We start from the raw sequence: 17701 nt of genomic DNA, 5'->3' as shown, positions 1-17701 counted from the left end.
GAGACATGGCCTGATTCATTGAACGTGAAAATTGGTGACCCAGAGGAATGATGCAGAGAGCAAATTCAGCCGCCTCACCATCACCTACAAATGTTGCGAGGTCCCCTTCTTGGATTCAGGCAGTCTCTCAATACCTGCGAAAACGCATTGACTTTCTCATGGGGGAGTTTTGAGAATCCTGCCAGGGAGTCCAAATCAATCCCCAGGAACTCAATAGTTGTAGCTTGGCCACAGGTCTTGGTGCACACTAGTGGTACCAAGGATCCCATAAATTCTGAGAAAGACTGCAAAGTCCCATGCACTCCGCCATACCAGGAGCACCCAGAAAAAGGAAGTCATTCAAATAGTGCAACACCAACTGGTACCCTGACATCCATCTGAATACCCACTCAAGGAAGGTGTTAAAGTGATTGAAATAAGCACAGGAAACAGAGCAACCCATGGGATTGCACTTATCAAGGTAGAAAGAGCCCTCAAACTAGAAATCCAAAAGATGGGAATCGTTGGGTGGACAAGTAGCAGTTGAAAAGCGTATTCAATATCTGCCTTTGCTAGCAATGTCCCTGGGCCCAATTCCTGCAGCATCAGGATTGCCTGATACAGAGAGGAATACATAATGGAGCACACTGCCCCATCAATAGCTTTGTTAGCAGATTGGCCCCTAGGTGCTGAGAGGTTGGGGATCAAGCAGGGTACTTTTTCGGGACCATCCCCAACGGGGAACAGACAAAATTATCAAATGGGACTGACTCAAAGAGGCCTGCCACCCTCCCCATGTTCCTTTCCTCCAATATCTTAGCCCTGATGATGCTATGGTTGCCTTAAGGGACTGCTGGTTCTTGCAGCAGTCCAGCCATGGCCTGATTCATTGAACGTGAAAATTGGTGACCCAGAGGAATGATGCAGAGAGCAAATTCAGCTGCCCCACCATCACCTACAAATGTTGCTAGGTCCCCTTCTTGGATTCAGGCAGTCTCTCAATACCTGCAAAAACGCATTGACTTTCTCATGGGGGAGTTTTGAGAATCCTGCCAGGGAGTCCAAATCAATCCCCAGGAACTCAATAGTTGTAGCTTGGCCACAGGTCTTGGTGCACACTAGTGGTACCAAGGATCCCATCAATTCCGAGAAAGACTGCAAAGTCCCATGCACTCTGCCATACCAGGAGCACCCAGAAAAAGGAAGTCATTCAAATAGTGCAACACCAACTGGTACCCTGACATCCATCTGAATACCCACTCAAGGAAGGTGTTAAAGTAATTGAAATAAGCACAGGAAACAGAGCAACCCATGGGATTGCACTTATCAAGGTAGAAAGAGCCCTCAAACTAGAAATCCAAAAGATGGGAATCGTTGGGGGGACAAGTAGCAGCTGAAAAGCGTATTCAATATCTGCCTTTGCTAGCAATGTCCCTGGGCCCAATTCCTGCAGCATCAGGATTGCCTGATACAGAGAGGAATACATAATGGAGCACACTGCCCCATCAATAGCTTTGTTAGCAGATTGGCCCCTAGGTGCTGAGAGGTTGGGGATCAAGCAGGGTACTTTTTCGGGACCATCCCCAACGGGGAACAGACAAAATTATCAAATGGGACTGACTCAAAGAGGCCTGCCACCCTCCCCATGTTCCTTTCCTTCAATATCTTAGCCCTGATGATGCTATAGTTAGCCTTAAGGGACTGCTGGTTCTTGCAGCAGTCCTGCCATGGCCTGATTCATTGAACGTGAAAATTGGTGACCCAGAGGAATGATGCAAAGAGCAAATTCAGCTGCCCCACCATCACCTACAAATGTTGCTAGGTCCCCTTCTTGGATTCAGGCAGTCTCTCAATACCCGCGAAAACGCATTGACTTTCTCATGGGGGAGTTTTGAGAATCCTGCCAGGGAGTCCAAATCAATCCCCAGGAACTCTATAGTTGTAGCTTGGCCACAGGTCTTGGTGCACACTAGTGGTACCAAGGATCCCATCAATTCCGAGAAAGACTGCAAAGTCCCATGCACTCTGCCATACCAGGAGCACCCAGAAAAAGGAAGTCATTCAAATAGTGCAACACCAACTGGTACCCTGACATCCATCTGAATACCCACTCAAGGAAGGTGTTAAAGTGATTGAAATAAGCACAGGAAACAGAGCAACCCATGGGATTGCACTTATCAAGGTAGAAAGAGCCCTCAAACTAGAAATCCAAAAGATGGGAATCGTTGGGTGGACAAGTAGCAGCTGAAAAGCGTATTCAATATCTGCCTTTGCTAGCAATGTCCCTGGGCCCAATTCCTGCAGCATCAGGATCGCCTGATACAGAGAGGAATACATAATGGAGCACACTGCCCCATCAATAGCTTTGTTAGCAGATTGGCCCCTAGGTGCTGAGAGGTTGGGGATCAAGCAGGGTACTTTTTCGGGACCATCCCCAACGGGGAACAGACAAAATTATCAAATGGGACTGACTCAAAGAGGCCTGCCACCCTCCCCATGTTCCTTTCCTTCAATATCTTAGCCCTGGTGATGCTATGGTTAGCCTTAAGGGACTGCTGGTTCTTGCAGCAGTCCAGCCACCGTCCACCAGCTGACCACCCCCACAGGTACGCCAGCAGGCTGCACTTGACCAGCCTGCCCCCTATACTTTCAAGGTGGACCACCAGCCTCCTAGCCCTTTCCACAATGTCACGTTCGGCTACACTGGTTAAACTACCCCCATTAAAGATGCAGAGAACATTCCTACCTTGGAAAGCCAAGGCAAAACATTGGCTAAATTTGTGCCCAAATATGGCTACCCAGTGCCCCAGGCAGGTGTGACTCCAATCGCCATACAGCTGTTGCTCTTCTGCACAATGCTATTACTAGCTGCCGGGACCATCAAAGCAGAAACGCCAGCCTGTGCCCTTCTGTACCACTCACAGGTGCAGCGTCCAATGCAACCCCTGTGGTAGGACCCCCTTCCTTCTTAGGTGCCACCATTGATCTCCTTGACCTCTCCGCAGGCACCACTGGCTACCTAGACTGCCTTCCCTTGAGCGGCCTTCGAGGTTAGCAAGGCCAGGATTTCATCTATCGCGTCCATTCTGCGCACCAAAGCCTCTTTATAAACCTCATTACAAGAACGCTTGGGACACCTCTTCGCACCCCCACACATCCTGACTATGGAAGTAAAAGCAGCCCAAAAATAAGAAAATCAGAAAGCACACTGCCACATGGCCCTGCCGCACAGAGAATAAACAGGGAACTCAACCACCTCCAGGGACCAGGGGCAAGCAGGAACATCCCAACCAGAAAAAGCACTAGAGGCAGCTTAACTGTTAACTACTAACGTATGTAAAATACCACCCTCTACCCTGTGTAACTGCAACAAATGATGGAAGGAATGCTGCTAGCTTGAATCCAGTGGCTGTGTAAGCAAGGGACCCACATCTTGGCATACCCATCCCAATTAGGGTGAAAAGTGTAACTGCAACAAAGGGTGACCTGAAGGATTCAGACATTCTTCCCCAGACAAGAGATCTGGGTTAAATCCATTGTTCTTTTGTCCTCTACGCCACCCCAGTTTGGACCCAGAGATATGCAAATCAGTCTTGACCCTGCACCTCATGGGAACAGTGCAGACCAAACTGCCAAGATAGGTCCTCCCTGGACCGGAAACAAGCATCCTGGGACCGGTTTCAGGGTTTGTCACCCTTCATCAGCCAGGCTAGCTTGATTCCAATGGCACTGTGAGCAAGGGACCCATGTCTGGGCATACCCGTCCCACTTAGGGCGAAAAGTGTAACTGCAACAAATGATGGACGGAATGCTGAATGATTCAAGCATTCTCCCCCAGTCAAGAGATCTGGGTTACATCCATTGTTCTTTTGCCCCCTACACCACCCCAGTTTGGACCCAGCTATATGCACATCAGTCTTGACCCTGTGCCTCATGGTAACAGTCCAGATCGAACTGCCAAGCCAGGTCCTCCCAGGACCGAAAACAAAAAATCCTGGGACCGGTTTTAGGGTATGTCACCCTTCATCAGCCAGGCTAGCTTGAATCCAGTGGCACCGTGAGCAAGAGACCCACGTCTGCCCTGCACACACAAAAATTATTTGCCTTGTCCCCAGGCCAATAAGGACACAAACACCTAAAAGTGAGCCCCATAGGACCTCACTCCTGCTGTTGCAGATCAGGGCCAAAATACTCCCACCGCCCCAAACAACTCTTTAGAATTGAATGCCCAAAAACCAAGAAAGTTCCCCACTAGGCCCGCCGTGCCGCTAATAATGCTGCCCAATGATACACAGCCTGCACTCTAACAGCTAAGTAATGCCCTAAAAAACAAAGGGTGCCTCTGATGCATAAAAACACGGAAATATAAGAGGAGAGCCAAAACTAGCAGCCCACCAAACCCCCCCTTACCTCTACGACCTGCTGTAGCTTCCTCACGTGCCCACCGGAGGTGCCACAGAGCGATTGGAAACTTGGATCAAGCAAGCAAAATCTCAAGCCCCAACAGCTCTCTGTGATGCTCTAGGGCCCCAAACAAGGTTTGTGGTACACAGCTGCCATAGGCAGATCCCGCAAAACAATCAGGAAAACAAATCAGAGGCTAAGTTCAACCATGCATGGTGGGAAAACTTGGCGATGCTCCTGTCTGGCGACTGAAGCTGCAAACCAGAACCAAAGAGGCCTGCTCACCGTGTGCACCACCTTTTAAGGAGCTGTCCAACCTCTCACATTTGTCGTGACTCCTTCACACCCTGCCAGCCCACCCAACCCGGCCGACCTCAGAGCCTGAGACACTTCTGCTCCGCGAACCCTGGATGTAGGCCACGCCTCAAGGAAGCTCCTCGAGTTGATGAAGTCTCTGTAATCTCTCAGCAAACTGGATATTATCTAGCAGGCATGGGTTCTCGGGCGTCAGTGATGAGTCCGTTTCTGTTGAACCACATAGTCTAATATCTAGGCAAGAAATCAAATATGACTCTAGCCTGTAGCTTGCACAGGTCTTTGAAAGCTGGAGGCTATATGTTGTGCTTTGACACATAGCAAAGGGAATCCTACAGTAATGAGAAAACAAACCTACCAGATAAAATTATTTCAATTACAGTTGTTGGCTAATGAATCATGAAGTGGAAAACAATCTAACACCCGCTCAACATTTATACAGAGTTATATTCTTCTCACATTTGCCACATTCTTTAAAAATACCAGTATTGTTTTGGTGCTCCCTTTTCTTCTAATAGAAGCGTCAGTGGAAATTGTATAAAACGTATTCTTATGGTTAAAAACATGACAGTATACTTTTCTACAATGCTATTCAGCCATGCAATATTGCTAAATCGCTCATACTACCAGCTCACAATCATATTATCATATTGCACAAGCTGCAAAATACTTCGGTAATTTTCGTGCATTTATAAAATTGAGCATTTTTAACAATGAGCAAACCATGGATCTACACACAGATTTACATGTGCACATTTATATGATGTTATTGCTTTTGAACCTCATTTGTTATTACATGTTAAATGCCTCACTGTACGGCAATAATTCACAATAGTTACTGTTGTTTTGTAAAAAGTTGTTCTGCCTTTTCCGTATGACATTAGCATTGAGTGGACTAAATCAGTATTCATGACGTGGAATAGTGCTTAGATGGTAATGTGGCATAACACTCTAATTTACTGTGATCTGATTTGTCAAGATTGCATTTATTTGCTCTCACGATGATGAGAGTAAGAATAGTTATATTCTATGAGAAGATTTCCTCTATAAACACTTACATTTGGGGATGAGCTAGGAGACTTTTCAATGCTACTAGGGATGCTTTAAACTAACTCCAAGACAAATTGGTAGGTGAAAGTAGGTTTCTTCAATTAAGTTACAACAAACAAAGAGGGATCCATCGTCATCACCCAACTGCCATTGCTCTCCCCAGTTTCTCCGCCCTCGAGCCAGAGAATGCTGCCACAAAATACCCATATAATGTTGAACAGCATTCTATTACAAGTAAAATATAACACATTTCCCTTCTTCAAAGAAACACAAAATGAAAGAAAATTAGGGACACATGGCAATACAATACTAAATATACAATCTAGAAAATTAAAAACAAATACCCACCCTACTAAATTCAAACTTCACACTGAAATCACTGCACCACTTGGGAACATACCTGGTCCTATCTCATCCAGTACCAACACACTGAAGCAAACATTCTGCTTTGGCTTCCTTATCTCCATCAACTTTGCCATCCTCCAGTAAACACTTTGCCACTTTCAACTCCTTCTTGCGATTCCACACATTTCCATCACTCAACAGTACAGTAAAAGGATTCACCTTTGTCATTTGAAGAGGCATTGAAAACCTAGACAACCTCTTCCTTTCTCTCCAACCCTTCTTTACATGCACCCAATCTCCTACTGCAATATTCCCACGACATCTCCATCTTATTCACTACTCATTTTCTTCCTTTCCACATCCTTGGACAGTAACACTCTAGCTTTCCTTACTCTCATGACATCAAAAGGTACCTTATCCATGGCATTATTAGGCGTTGTGCGATAAGCCTAAACCAATTTTTTCACTGCACTCCTCCACAGATCACCTTGACTCAAAGCCAATTGTAATCCATCTTTGAGTATCCTATTCCACCTCTCGACCAAACGGTTTCTTTGTGAATAATAAACAGAAGACCTAATCTGTTCAGCTCCATTCACCTTCGAGAAATCCTTCATAGCTTGGGACACAAACTATACTCCATTATCTGTCATTGTAGTTTCCGGAATACCCTCTCTCTCCAACAACTCCTCCAGAAATTTGATCATATCTTGAGTAGTCACCTGATCCCTGAATTTAACCTTCAGCCACCTCGAGTCGTAATCAACGACCACGATGGCATACTTGGAGTGCGACCCCAAATCATTTTAGGGACCAGAAATGTCCATCCCAAACTTCTTCCATGGAGCATCCATTTTTTTACTCTCTGTTGGCGGATGCTTCACCATTCTCTGAGATTTACCACTCCACGCACAAGGCACACAATCTCCCACCTCTCTCCCCACATCCTGATCACCCTGTCCACAAATATTCAACCCTCACTCTCCATGTGGGTCACACTATTTCCATTGTGCCCCTAATGAGTTAACTTTAGAATGTGACTTCTGAACACCTCTGGCACAGCCAACAACTCTCCCCTCAATAATATGTCACCCACTATGGACAATTCTGCACTTACGTTCCAAAATTATTCAATTCCCTTACCTGGCCACCCGACCGATATGTACTCCATGACCGCCTGCAGCGTTTTATCTTCTTTCAATGCCTATACCCATTCGGGCTTTTGTAATGTATTTTACTATATTTAATGGAGTACACTTCAGAGATGAGCCTGCCAAAATATTGGTCGGTTTTCCTCTCCTATATAATGAGTTTGTTACCACAGTTTTTCACAGATTTGCCACCCCTTTCGGGTTAAGCATGGTCAGATTGCCACTGTTTCTATACGTTTAAATTCCAGGCAATAATTTTCGAATCGTAGCTCTTTTTTTGGTGGATTTTCATTATTGCCCTCCTCTAAATCTAGTCCAAAATCACAAAGGGCATTTTAAAATATGATGATATTGTCTATTGAGGGAATCATCCTAGATTGAAAAGTAACTCCATGTAAAACTGTTATAGGCTTCTTTTCTGCTATTACAAACGGTGAGGGCAACTTTTTCTTTCCAGCACGAGGACTAAACATCAACACAGTTCCATCTGGTCTTAGATGAACACAGGAAGTCGGTCACAGAGTCTGAAATTATTAGATGCAATCACAAGGAGGTTAAATGCGCGCACTATATTCATTTGTAATCTTGTTCTTTCACACTGGTCTTTTCATGAGAAGCAATTACCACTGTGGTAAACCAGACTGAGTTCTTGAAATATATTACTGTTTTCTGGGTATCGTTCTTGTCAGACGTAGCCTCGATATTTTGCGTGGGATAACTTGGTGGGAACACAGAGACTCCTTGTTGTAATTTTAATTGCCCGCCGCTTGACACAACAGGGAAAAGTGAATACATGTCTGTCGCACTACTGTTCTTCATTAATTCGACCCTGTTGTGTTTTTGTTTTTTTTCTACAGGCAAGCTCTGTGGTGACCCGCCATCTTTTCCTCATACGATACTGCATGGGCACTCCGAGTTCGAGATGGGGGACGAGCTGCTGTACGTTTGCGCCCAGGGCTACGTCATGGGCAACCGACAGGCAGCCTTCACCCTGCTGTGCGACAGCTGCGGGGAGTGGTATGGGCAGGTCCAGGCCTGTGTCAAAGGTACGCATATCTTATCCCTTTAAAATAATACTTCCACTGCAGACTCCCACTGAGAACTTCAACAAAATCAGACTGAGGGCGGCGTCTTGCTTATTTACACCATGATAGTTACAAAGGAACACCAATCGTTTCCAAATTGATCTGAACTTGGATTACATTAGCAGGAGCAGTGTATTTTCAGCAACTTGCATGTGTAAACCATAGTACGACACTTTCTGATGACAATGGTGAAAGCAAGGGTCCTTACAGCGTCAGAGAGTTACAGCTCTATGGTGGCAGTGGTATGTGGTGAGATAACAACTGCACACCAGCCTGGAAGAGAGAGAAAACTGTACATAAAGATAAGCCGCGTTCTGTATGGAATCATCCAGAGAGAAAGCCACGCACATCATGCAGGACTCGCTCAGGGAGATGCAGATGTTTTTTGTATGTATGGAATTCTATTAAACACAAAATGTGCTACTATTCTTTTGAAGAATGCAGCAGATACATATCCATGCACAGCCATAGTTGGAGAGGGATAATTAGACCAAAAAACAGACATGAAGCCTTCCACTGGGCCTGTTTTGCCTCTATTCAATAAACCATCTAAACAATCTATGACACATATTACTCAACAGTTATTGCATTTATATTCACATAAAAACAGTCATGCAATCTATTTACATAGTTTACTGTGTATTTTATTTGAATGTAATTATTCATAAAGTTATTCATATTTTTTTCCAACAATGTATTCACCGATGTATTATGCCCTGTACCCTCACATCATTCATTCATATACTCATTCACACTCTATCATACGCTGTATAAAAGTGAAGGTTGCTGGACATCACATGCAGCCTGTCCCTAGATGTAGTGTTCTATAACTATATATATATATATATATATATATATATATATATATATATATATATATATTCATTGAAAAAACCATAGGTTATAGACCATATATAGTTAGGAATTTGCATTTACAAAACCTTGAAAATTCACTGAAAAAACCATAGGTTATACACCATATATAGTTAGGAATTAGCATTTAAAAAACCTTATTTTACTCACACAAAACCAATGAAATTCCATATATAGTTAGTGGTACTAACTATATATCACGCACCCGCAATCCACTGCTGATCATGTCACATATGACATCATTCATGACATGGTCAGTGACATCACTGATGACATCACTGATGACATCTCAAATGACATCACTGATGACATCACTGATGACATCTCAAATGACATCACTGATGACATCACGGATGACAACATCCAGTGACTGTATTTTTCTGTAAAGTTAAAATATGTCTTACATATTTAAGAATGAGTGGATGTATAAGTGTCTGGATGAAGGATTTAGTAGGTGCATGACTGACTGTATGAGTGAGTGGTTAAATGTGTCTCACTGAGTGCATGGGTTAGTGACTAAACTGTCTTAATTTGTGCATCATTATGTCTGTTGTTCTGTAAACTGCTGCATGTGTTGATCATTAGCTATATGAGTAACTATATGGGTTATTGATTGGTTGCCCAAGCATTTGTATGGGAGACTGAGAGTGTGTGTGGATGGCTGGGAGGTGTATAACTCTGTGCATAGATGTATGGGTTCAAAAGTGCATGTGGAAACAGCTGTATGGGCGGTTGACTGTGTGCATGACTGTATTGGTGAGTGAATACATATCTCAGTGCTACATGTCAAAGTAAGTACATATGTAAAATACAGTACATGTGAGAGTTGACATATATAAATAACTGTGCATAAGAGCCAGTGAATGTGTGAGTGGCTGTATGGATCATTGTGCTCTTGTATCCAGGATTGTATAAGTGAGTAAATATGTTTTAGTATATGTTTGAATAAGTAAGGTGTGTATAACTGTATAGTTGTGAAAATGGAGCTGTGATTGATTCTTTGCATGACTGACTAGGTGTGTAAGTAACTCCATGGATGAGTGACAGTCTGTGAGTGTCTGTTTACACTGAGTGTATCTAAGGTTATATTAGAGTCTGAAGAGGTTCATCGTATTATCACATGAATGATGTCATCAGTGATGTGATCATTAATGTCAAATGAGATTTTATCAGTGATGTCATCAGTGATGTCATTTGAGATGTCATCAGTGATGTCATCAGTGATGTCATTTGAGATGTCATCAGTGATGTCATCAGTGATGTCACTGACCATGTCATGAATGATGTCATATGTGACATGATCAGCAGTGGATTGCGGGTGCGTGATATATAGTTAGTACCACTAACTATATATGGAATTTCATTGGTTTTGTGTGAGTAAAATAAGGTTTTTTAAATGCTAATTCCTAACTATATATGGTGTATAACCTATGGTTTTTTCAGTGAATTTTCAAGGTTTTGTAAATGCAAATTCCTAACTATATATGGTCTATAACCTATGGTTTTTTCAATGAATTTCATTGGTTTTTTAAAAGCTAATATCTATAGCTGTAAAATGTATTCTTCTTTAAATACAAAAATATATTTTATATGTTTATTAATAATTTTTTTTAAATATTTTTTTTGTTTCGCTCCCGGTCCGCGAACCGGGAAGCTTTCCGTTAGCTCAAATAGATGCCGCGACCCGGTCCGCGAACCGGTAAGAAATCAACATAGTGACGGTATCGCGTTGCCGCGAAATGCGTCTTGTGACGTATCGCGTTAGCGCACCCGGAAGTGCCCCGGGGCGCGGACCGAGGCGCGAAGCGCAGCGACCCGGAAGCGATCCGCGGCACGTCACGAAAGCGCGACGTATCGCGTTGCCACGTAATGCGTCTTGTGACGTATCGCGTTAGCGCACCCGGAAGTGTCCCGGGGCGCGGACCGAGGCGCGAAGCGCAGCGAACCGGAAGCTAACTGGGGAGCGTTCTGCAGCGCGTAACATGAGCGTGAGAGGTCATGTGACTTGGTAATAAAACTTTTCATTGGTTCATTTCACTTTTGGTTTCATAATAATGGAAGGCTAGGTCAGGTGACCTAAAAATAACACTTTTCATTGGTTGAGAACTTTTGCTTTTCCCAAATGATGAAAACCCCTCCTTCTTTCCTCACTCTGACTTTCATCTTGGTGAGAGAAAGACCCTTTTACTTTATAGAGAAATGGCTTCCATTGTTGCTTCAGCTAGTGTTCCCCCACCACCACCCCCACCTCCTCAAGGGAAGAAAGGACCACCTGCTCAACCAATGTTTGAAGAAGAGGAAGATCAAGAAGAGGAGGAAGAGGAGGAAGAGCCTGAGTTTTTGCCAGAGGAGCCCAGGAGGTACAATCGAAAAGAAAACTACATCTGGCAATTTTTTAAATTTCCAGCAGGGCAAAAAAAAGTCAATGCCAGATATGTGTTTTGCCGTATTTGCAACGATCGACTGTCAAGGGGCACTGACAAGAAATACAGCTTCGGCAATTATACGATGCACAGGCATATGAGTAGGTGGCACCCAAATAATTATAGTGCTGCCCAGTTTCGTGATGAACAGCAAAATCCCCTGGCAATGGTGAGAACATCTGCTGTCAAAGAAGTATCGGGACCAGAGGCGAGGGAGGTGATCCCGAACATTCAAATGGACATGGGGGAAGTAAAGCAAGTGTGCGTGTGGTGCAGCCAAACACTTTGCTACCGAGAAAGTAGCATTACTCTTATAATGAGAGCTATCAAAAATCATGTTTGCCCGAAACGCCCCAAAAAATAAATTCTTCTTTTTTTCGTTGCTCCTGTTGAGCCCTTCTCAATGAATCATTTTTGTTTCCCCCCTCCCCCCCAAAAAAACAAAAAAATTACAAAATGTTCAGAAAAAAAAAATATATATATAAAAAATGTTCAGAAAAATAATAAAAAAAATTTAAAACAACAAAACCCAAAAAAAAAGTTCTTTTCAGAACTACCTCCCCATTATAAAAAAAATTGGTAGAATTTTTGAAACTCTGCCAATCTCTATTTCTTTTAGTTCGCTTCCAGTTCGCACTCCGGTACGCGAACCAGGAGCGAACCAAAAAACATTTTTTAAAAAAAGAACAGTAAGTATAAGGGAAGGAAACAGACAGTTATGTTAAAAGAAAGACAGCTACAGGGAGTAAAGAAAACATACTGTTACCCGCAATCCACTTCTGATCATGTCACATATTATATCATTCTTGACATGGTCAGTGACATCATCAGCAGTGGATTGCGAGTAACAGTATCTTTTGTTTACTTCCTATAGCTGTCTTTCTTGTAACATAAATGTCTGTTTCCTATCCTTATACTTACTGTTCTTGTTTTAAAAAATTTTTGAGATCATTCAGAAACAGTAACATTAATAGAGACAGAATGAGTGAATAATAATGAAGAAGTATGAGAAGAGAGGGACTGAGAAAAATACTGGAAGGAGTAGAATAATTAAGTAATAGAGAAAGGAATGAGAGAAGTAGCAAACGCAGGAAAGTAAGGATTAAAGAAATGAAGCAGTAGAACTAATAGATGTTAAATGTGATAGATTAAATGATTGATTCAGGATGACGATAAGGTGTGTCCTCTCCAAAATTTTGTTTAAGATGAGGCCTACTTAGGGTTGCATATCAAATTTATGCTTGTTGAAGAATACAGAGGAGATAATACATGTGAAGGCCTACCATTGAAGTAAAACATGTCCACTTCACTCTTGAACAACGGCCAGACCTCTTCTGTGTCCATAGACAGACCTAAAGTTCATCTGCACAATGTCATCCGTAAACTTAGAAAACACAAGTAATGTAATTGAAAAACGTGGAGTTTCTTTTGCTCATTTCAAAATCACATCACCTGTGTTGCCTTTGCTTAGGTATCTCATAGTGCAGATGTAGTTCAGCATATGAAACAGTACGCAGAAGTGCAGCAGTGTATGCATTAATACATGTGAAGGCCTACCAATGAAGTAAGTCATGCCCACTTATTACATCATTCATGACGTAGGTAATGACATCATCAGCAGTGGATTGCGGGTTAAAAGAGTAGAAAACATTTACCTTATAATTCTTGTTAACTTTTTCAAATATTTTTTCATACTTTCAATCTGTAAAAGAGAGAAGAAACATTTCAAAAATATTAAAACATGTATTTAAAAATTTGAAAAGACAAGGGAAAAGGTTCAAGAAGAAACAGTTTTTCAAAAACTTTGAGATTTACAGAAGCCTCTGCTGCTATACGTCCCCTACACAATCCTAAAGATATATATTTTAAAAAAACAGTATCTTGATGCTGATGAAGTGAGGCCTATTTTGGAACATGGTGCATCTTTTGCACTGCTGATGTCTCACAATAGTGATGCAATAGCAGCGCAAAAAAGATGTAAAGCCATCATAAAATTGTGTCTAACATTTTAAATGATTTTTTCAGGATACAAATAAGATGTGTCCTTTCAAGAGGTTTCTTTAAGGTGAGGCCTATTCAGTTTTTAAAAAAAAACAGTACCCAGAAGTGCAGCACTGTAAGCATTAACTTTGACACTTACAGAAGCCTCAGTTTCTCCATATCTACCTCACATTTCTAAATGTATATCATAAGTACAAAAAGTAGAACATTAATTATACATGTTAAATGGTTTATTTTTGCTGTTCTCAGAATGTATCAAATTTCACTAAAAACAGTGACTTGAAGGTATTCATCATGTAACAGCGGGGAGAAAAAAAACACAATCAAAATGATTGTGTTTAAAAAACCCATACAACATCAGAAATCAAAATTCAGAACTCCTTAAAGTTAACTTACTTTCCATGACGTCCAAGGATGTCCTATGAACAGCTTACACTCTTTTGTGCTGTTATTACTTTCAGCCCGCCACTTTCTGAAAGAAAATCTCCATCGTTTTTAAAAACACGTTACATGCAATAAATGACTTCTTGCTCTCTACCACAATTTTCCACAAGGCCAAATCTGGTCAGAGCCATTTATAACTCTTGGATTTCTTGTAAGCCAATCCCGTCATTTGGCATTTCCGCAACTTTCAGAATTAAAATGTTGAAGATCATTTTCACAATCCTGGAATAGTAATATCTTCCCCTTCTTGCTCAGTCATGTTCTACATTTCCTATGACACTGATACTGCTTACTATGAAGCAGACTTACACTACCTCTATGACTACTACAATTATTTAATTCTCTACATCACTTTTAATCACAAAGCAATGTAAAACAGTAGACAGCATTGCAGACTTACATTCCCTCTACTCCATGTTTTGATTGGCTGCTTCAATTAGCTTATAAAAAGAAACAGTTTTTCTGAACTCATTGAAAGTGCACGTATTTCTCCATGACGTCCAGTCCTATGGTTAGAAGTTATGTCTCTGAACTACACTTATCCTCAAGGCCAAATTGTGTAGGAGCCATTAGAACTTCTTGAAATTCCACAGAGCACATCCCGAGATTATTTCCCTAAAATTTTGGTTTTAAAAACACCAGGTAAGAGTTTTTAAGGTCATACGGCAATTTTTTTGTGAAAATTAAAACAGAATCATTGCAGAATGACCAGCCATTTCTAGACTTTAAATAAGCTGTGTAATGTCCTGATGTTAATGAAGGGCCGTCATGATATATAATTGCTGCAGTTACAAAAGTCCTTCCTGATATTGACAACTGCGAAGCTACAAAATTTTTAATTAAAGTTGTCAATTTTGTTCCATCAGGCCTACATCGTTGGAACATTAAAATGACATACTGGCCATATGTTCGTATAAATAATGTGGACATCATTTCAGATTTACATTGGCTACACTCCATGTTGTGATCAGCTGCTTTTACTAGCTTATTAAAGGAGACTGATTTACTGTCTGGCAAAGTTAAATATATAAATCTTTCTGAGTCTACACTAGTAGTACTTGATACCATACAGTTCTCGCAGTCATGCTGCCATTGATAAGAAAGCCCAAACAGCTGATCTACATCTACACCTTCAGCATGTAATACATCAAGCATATACATTAAAAACTCCTGACAATCTTGCTGAATATTTTGAGAGAATTGTGTTTGGCCTGAACATCTGTCTAACAGATTTCGAATTTCAGACACACTTTCTATGTTTCTTCTATCAGTGCTACATTTCTCTAACACAGAATTTAACAAACTGCAAAATCTTTGATCAGAATTGACCACAATCTCTTCTTTTACATTTTTTAGAGAAAACAAAACATTAACCACTACATTAGCATAGCAGTTGACACCAGAACTGTTTTCAAACTGAAAACCAACAACATCTTCAACAGAATCCTTTTTGTTTCTGCTTGTAATTTTAGGTTCATTGACTTTTTGTCTTTTTGCTACAACCTCCCCAGTATTGTTCTCATTTCTTCGTTTCCGGCCTACCACACGTTTCTCAAACAAAGGATACTGAGGCAAATGTGGCGCATACTCTCTTCTTAACCTATTGTATTCCTTAACACAATCTAGATCCGCACAAATGTTTGTGACATCACACTCAATCAAGTACAATCCCGATAAAGTTCTAACTCGTGACAATGCCACATATGCCATACCCTCCTTGAACACAGAACTGCCAATATTCACCAATGCACTGTCTACACTTAAACCTTGCGATTTATGGATTGTCACCGCATATGCCAAGCAAACAGGAAACTGCTTACGGCGAACATATAAGTCTTTTACAAGCAAAAATCTAGCAGAACAACGAGCAATTAGCTGTACTTCCTCAATGCCATCAAATTTAATTTTTAAAAATTCAATTCCATCTCTATTTCTGTATTTCACAAAATCAACAACATTACCCATTGATCCATTTACCAGACCTCTTTCAACATGTAAATTCCTTCTTAAAATTATACGGCAGTTCAAGCACACATTCAGAGTCTTTTCAAAACCTGCAGTTTTAGATATACTCTTCTCTAATGAATCCAATTTTGTTTTCAGATTCTCAGACAAAATAATTGTTGATCCCATATGGTCTACTCTATCAATAGCTTCCAGTTTCACAATCTCTTGCTTTTCTAAATGCAACATTTTGTTGTTAAATTTGGCACATTCTGCAAGAGTTGGCATCAAACATATTCCAGATTTCTTCTCAGTAATTTTCTGAAAAATATTCTCAGGCACAACATCTTGTTCTGGATATAAGTTTGACAGTAATCGTGCATGTAAAGCTTCTTTCCCATGCTCGGTCACTTTTCCAATTCTAACATCTTGTAGAATAGTCTTGTAAACTTCATCCTTCGCCTGACGCATATTTTCATGCAGTTCAGCATAATTGAAGTTTAACCATATATTGACGTTGCCAATGCTGCCTAGGCACTTCCTGGTATCTTCATGCGTGAGCATTTTGAACACAGGTTGCCCTTTCACTGGTGTCAGCTGCAGAAGATCTCCGAAAACAATGATGTGTTTGCCACCAAATAACACATCATACTCTGTTTTGAGAACTTCTTGCATCCTCAAATGCACAAAGGCAAGCATGACATTGGAAACCATGCTTACTTCGTCAATGATAAGAAGTTTCATTTTCCTCAAGATTCTTGAAACTTCAAAACAAGCATCTCCAGATAGCTTGTGATATTGTAATTTGTTGTCATGCTCCACTGGCAGCATCAGTAAACGATGTAAAGTAATCCCTTTAATATTATGTGCTGCCAGTCCAGTTGGAGCAGTGACAACACAAGACAGCGATGACTCTGTCCTTTCCTGCAAATAGCATGAAATTGCTTTAATGAGGAAACTTTTTCCAGTTCCCGCTTCTCCACTCACGTACAGTCGGACAGGCTTCAACGACGTACATGAGCACTCTTTCTTATCATGACTTAATCCATGATCAATTTGCATGGTAATTTCGTCATATATTTTCCTCTGCTCCACGTTGAGTTGTCTTTCCAACTCTTCTAAGTTAACCGCATCCTCTTGAGCATGTGCCATGGCTCTTTCCACTTCAATCATAGCAGTGGCAGCTTCATTTTCAATAACAGGTCCTCCTAGTGGATCCTGACTCAATGAAGCAGAACTCTGACTGTCCTGAGAACTGTCTCTGGCAATCTCGGCTGCAATCGTTGCTTCCTGCTCAATTTCCGCATTCAACATTTCTACATATTTGGGAAAAGCAGGACATTCTATGGTCTCCTTGGCGGCATTGAAAGAGTCTTCGTAACAGAGGAAATCTCCAAGCAGTTCCTCTTCTGCACGCCAAGGCTTGAAAAGTTGCAAAAGTGCTAAATAGAAAAACTCCTTTTTTTCAGGAGATTCGCCACTCAATTTTTGATGGTTTACCAAGTGGCATTTTCTTTGCTTGACCAGACATCCCTCACTTCCTATTACAGCATACACTCCTTTCTCAGTATCTTCTTTGATGTTCCTCTTGAATATGTAATTTTGCAGAACCTCATACAGACAAACATTCTCGAGGTGACTGCTTCGATTTGGATAATATGTATCCAACATGTTTGTCTTCAAAATG

The 17701-nt window shown here is 41.4% G+C and overlaps 1 protein-coding gene across 1 annotated transcript in view; it reads left to right on the top strand.

Moving 5' to 3' along the window:
- SUSD5 (sushi domain containing 5) overlaps positions 1–17701 on the top strand; it is a 634112-nt gene that overhangs the window by 442442 nt on the left and 173969 nt on the right. Inside the window, exon 4 of the mRNA XM_078688337.1 lies at positions 8102–8290. Coding sequence (XP_078544463.1) covers positions 8102–8290 — 189 coding nt within the window. The remainder of the gene's footprint in view (positions 1–8101; positions 8291–17701) is intronic.

Source organism: Lissotriton helveticus, chromosome 4_1 (assembly GCF_964261635.1).
Source record: "Lissotriton helveticus chromosome 4_1, aLisHel1.1, whole genome shotgun sequence".
Taxonomy (NCBI): domain Eukaryota; kingdom Metazoa; phylum Chordata; class Amphibia; order Caudata; family Salamandridae; genus Lissotriton; species Lissotriton helveticus.
The sequence above is the reverse complement of the archived record's forward strand: the minus strand, read 5'-3'. Positions and strand labels throughout refer to the sequence as shown.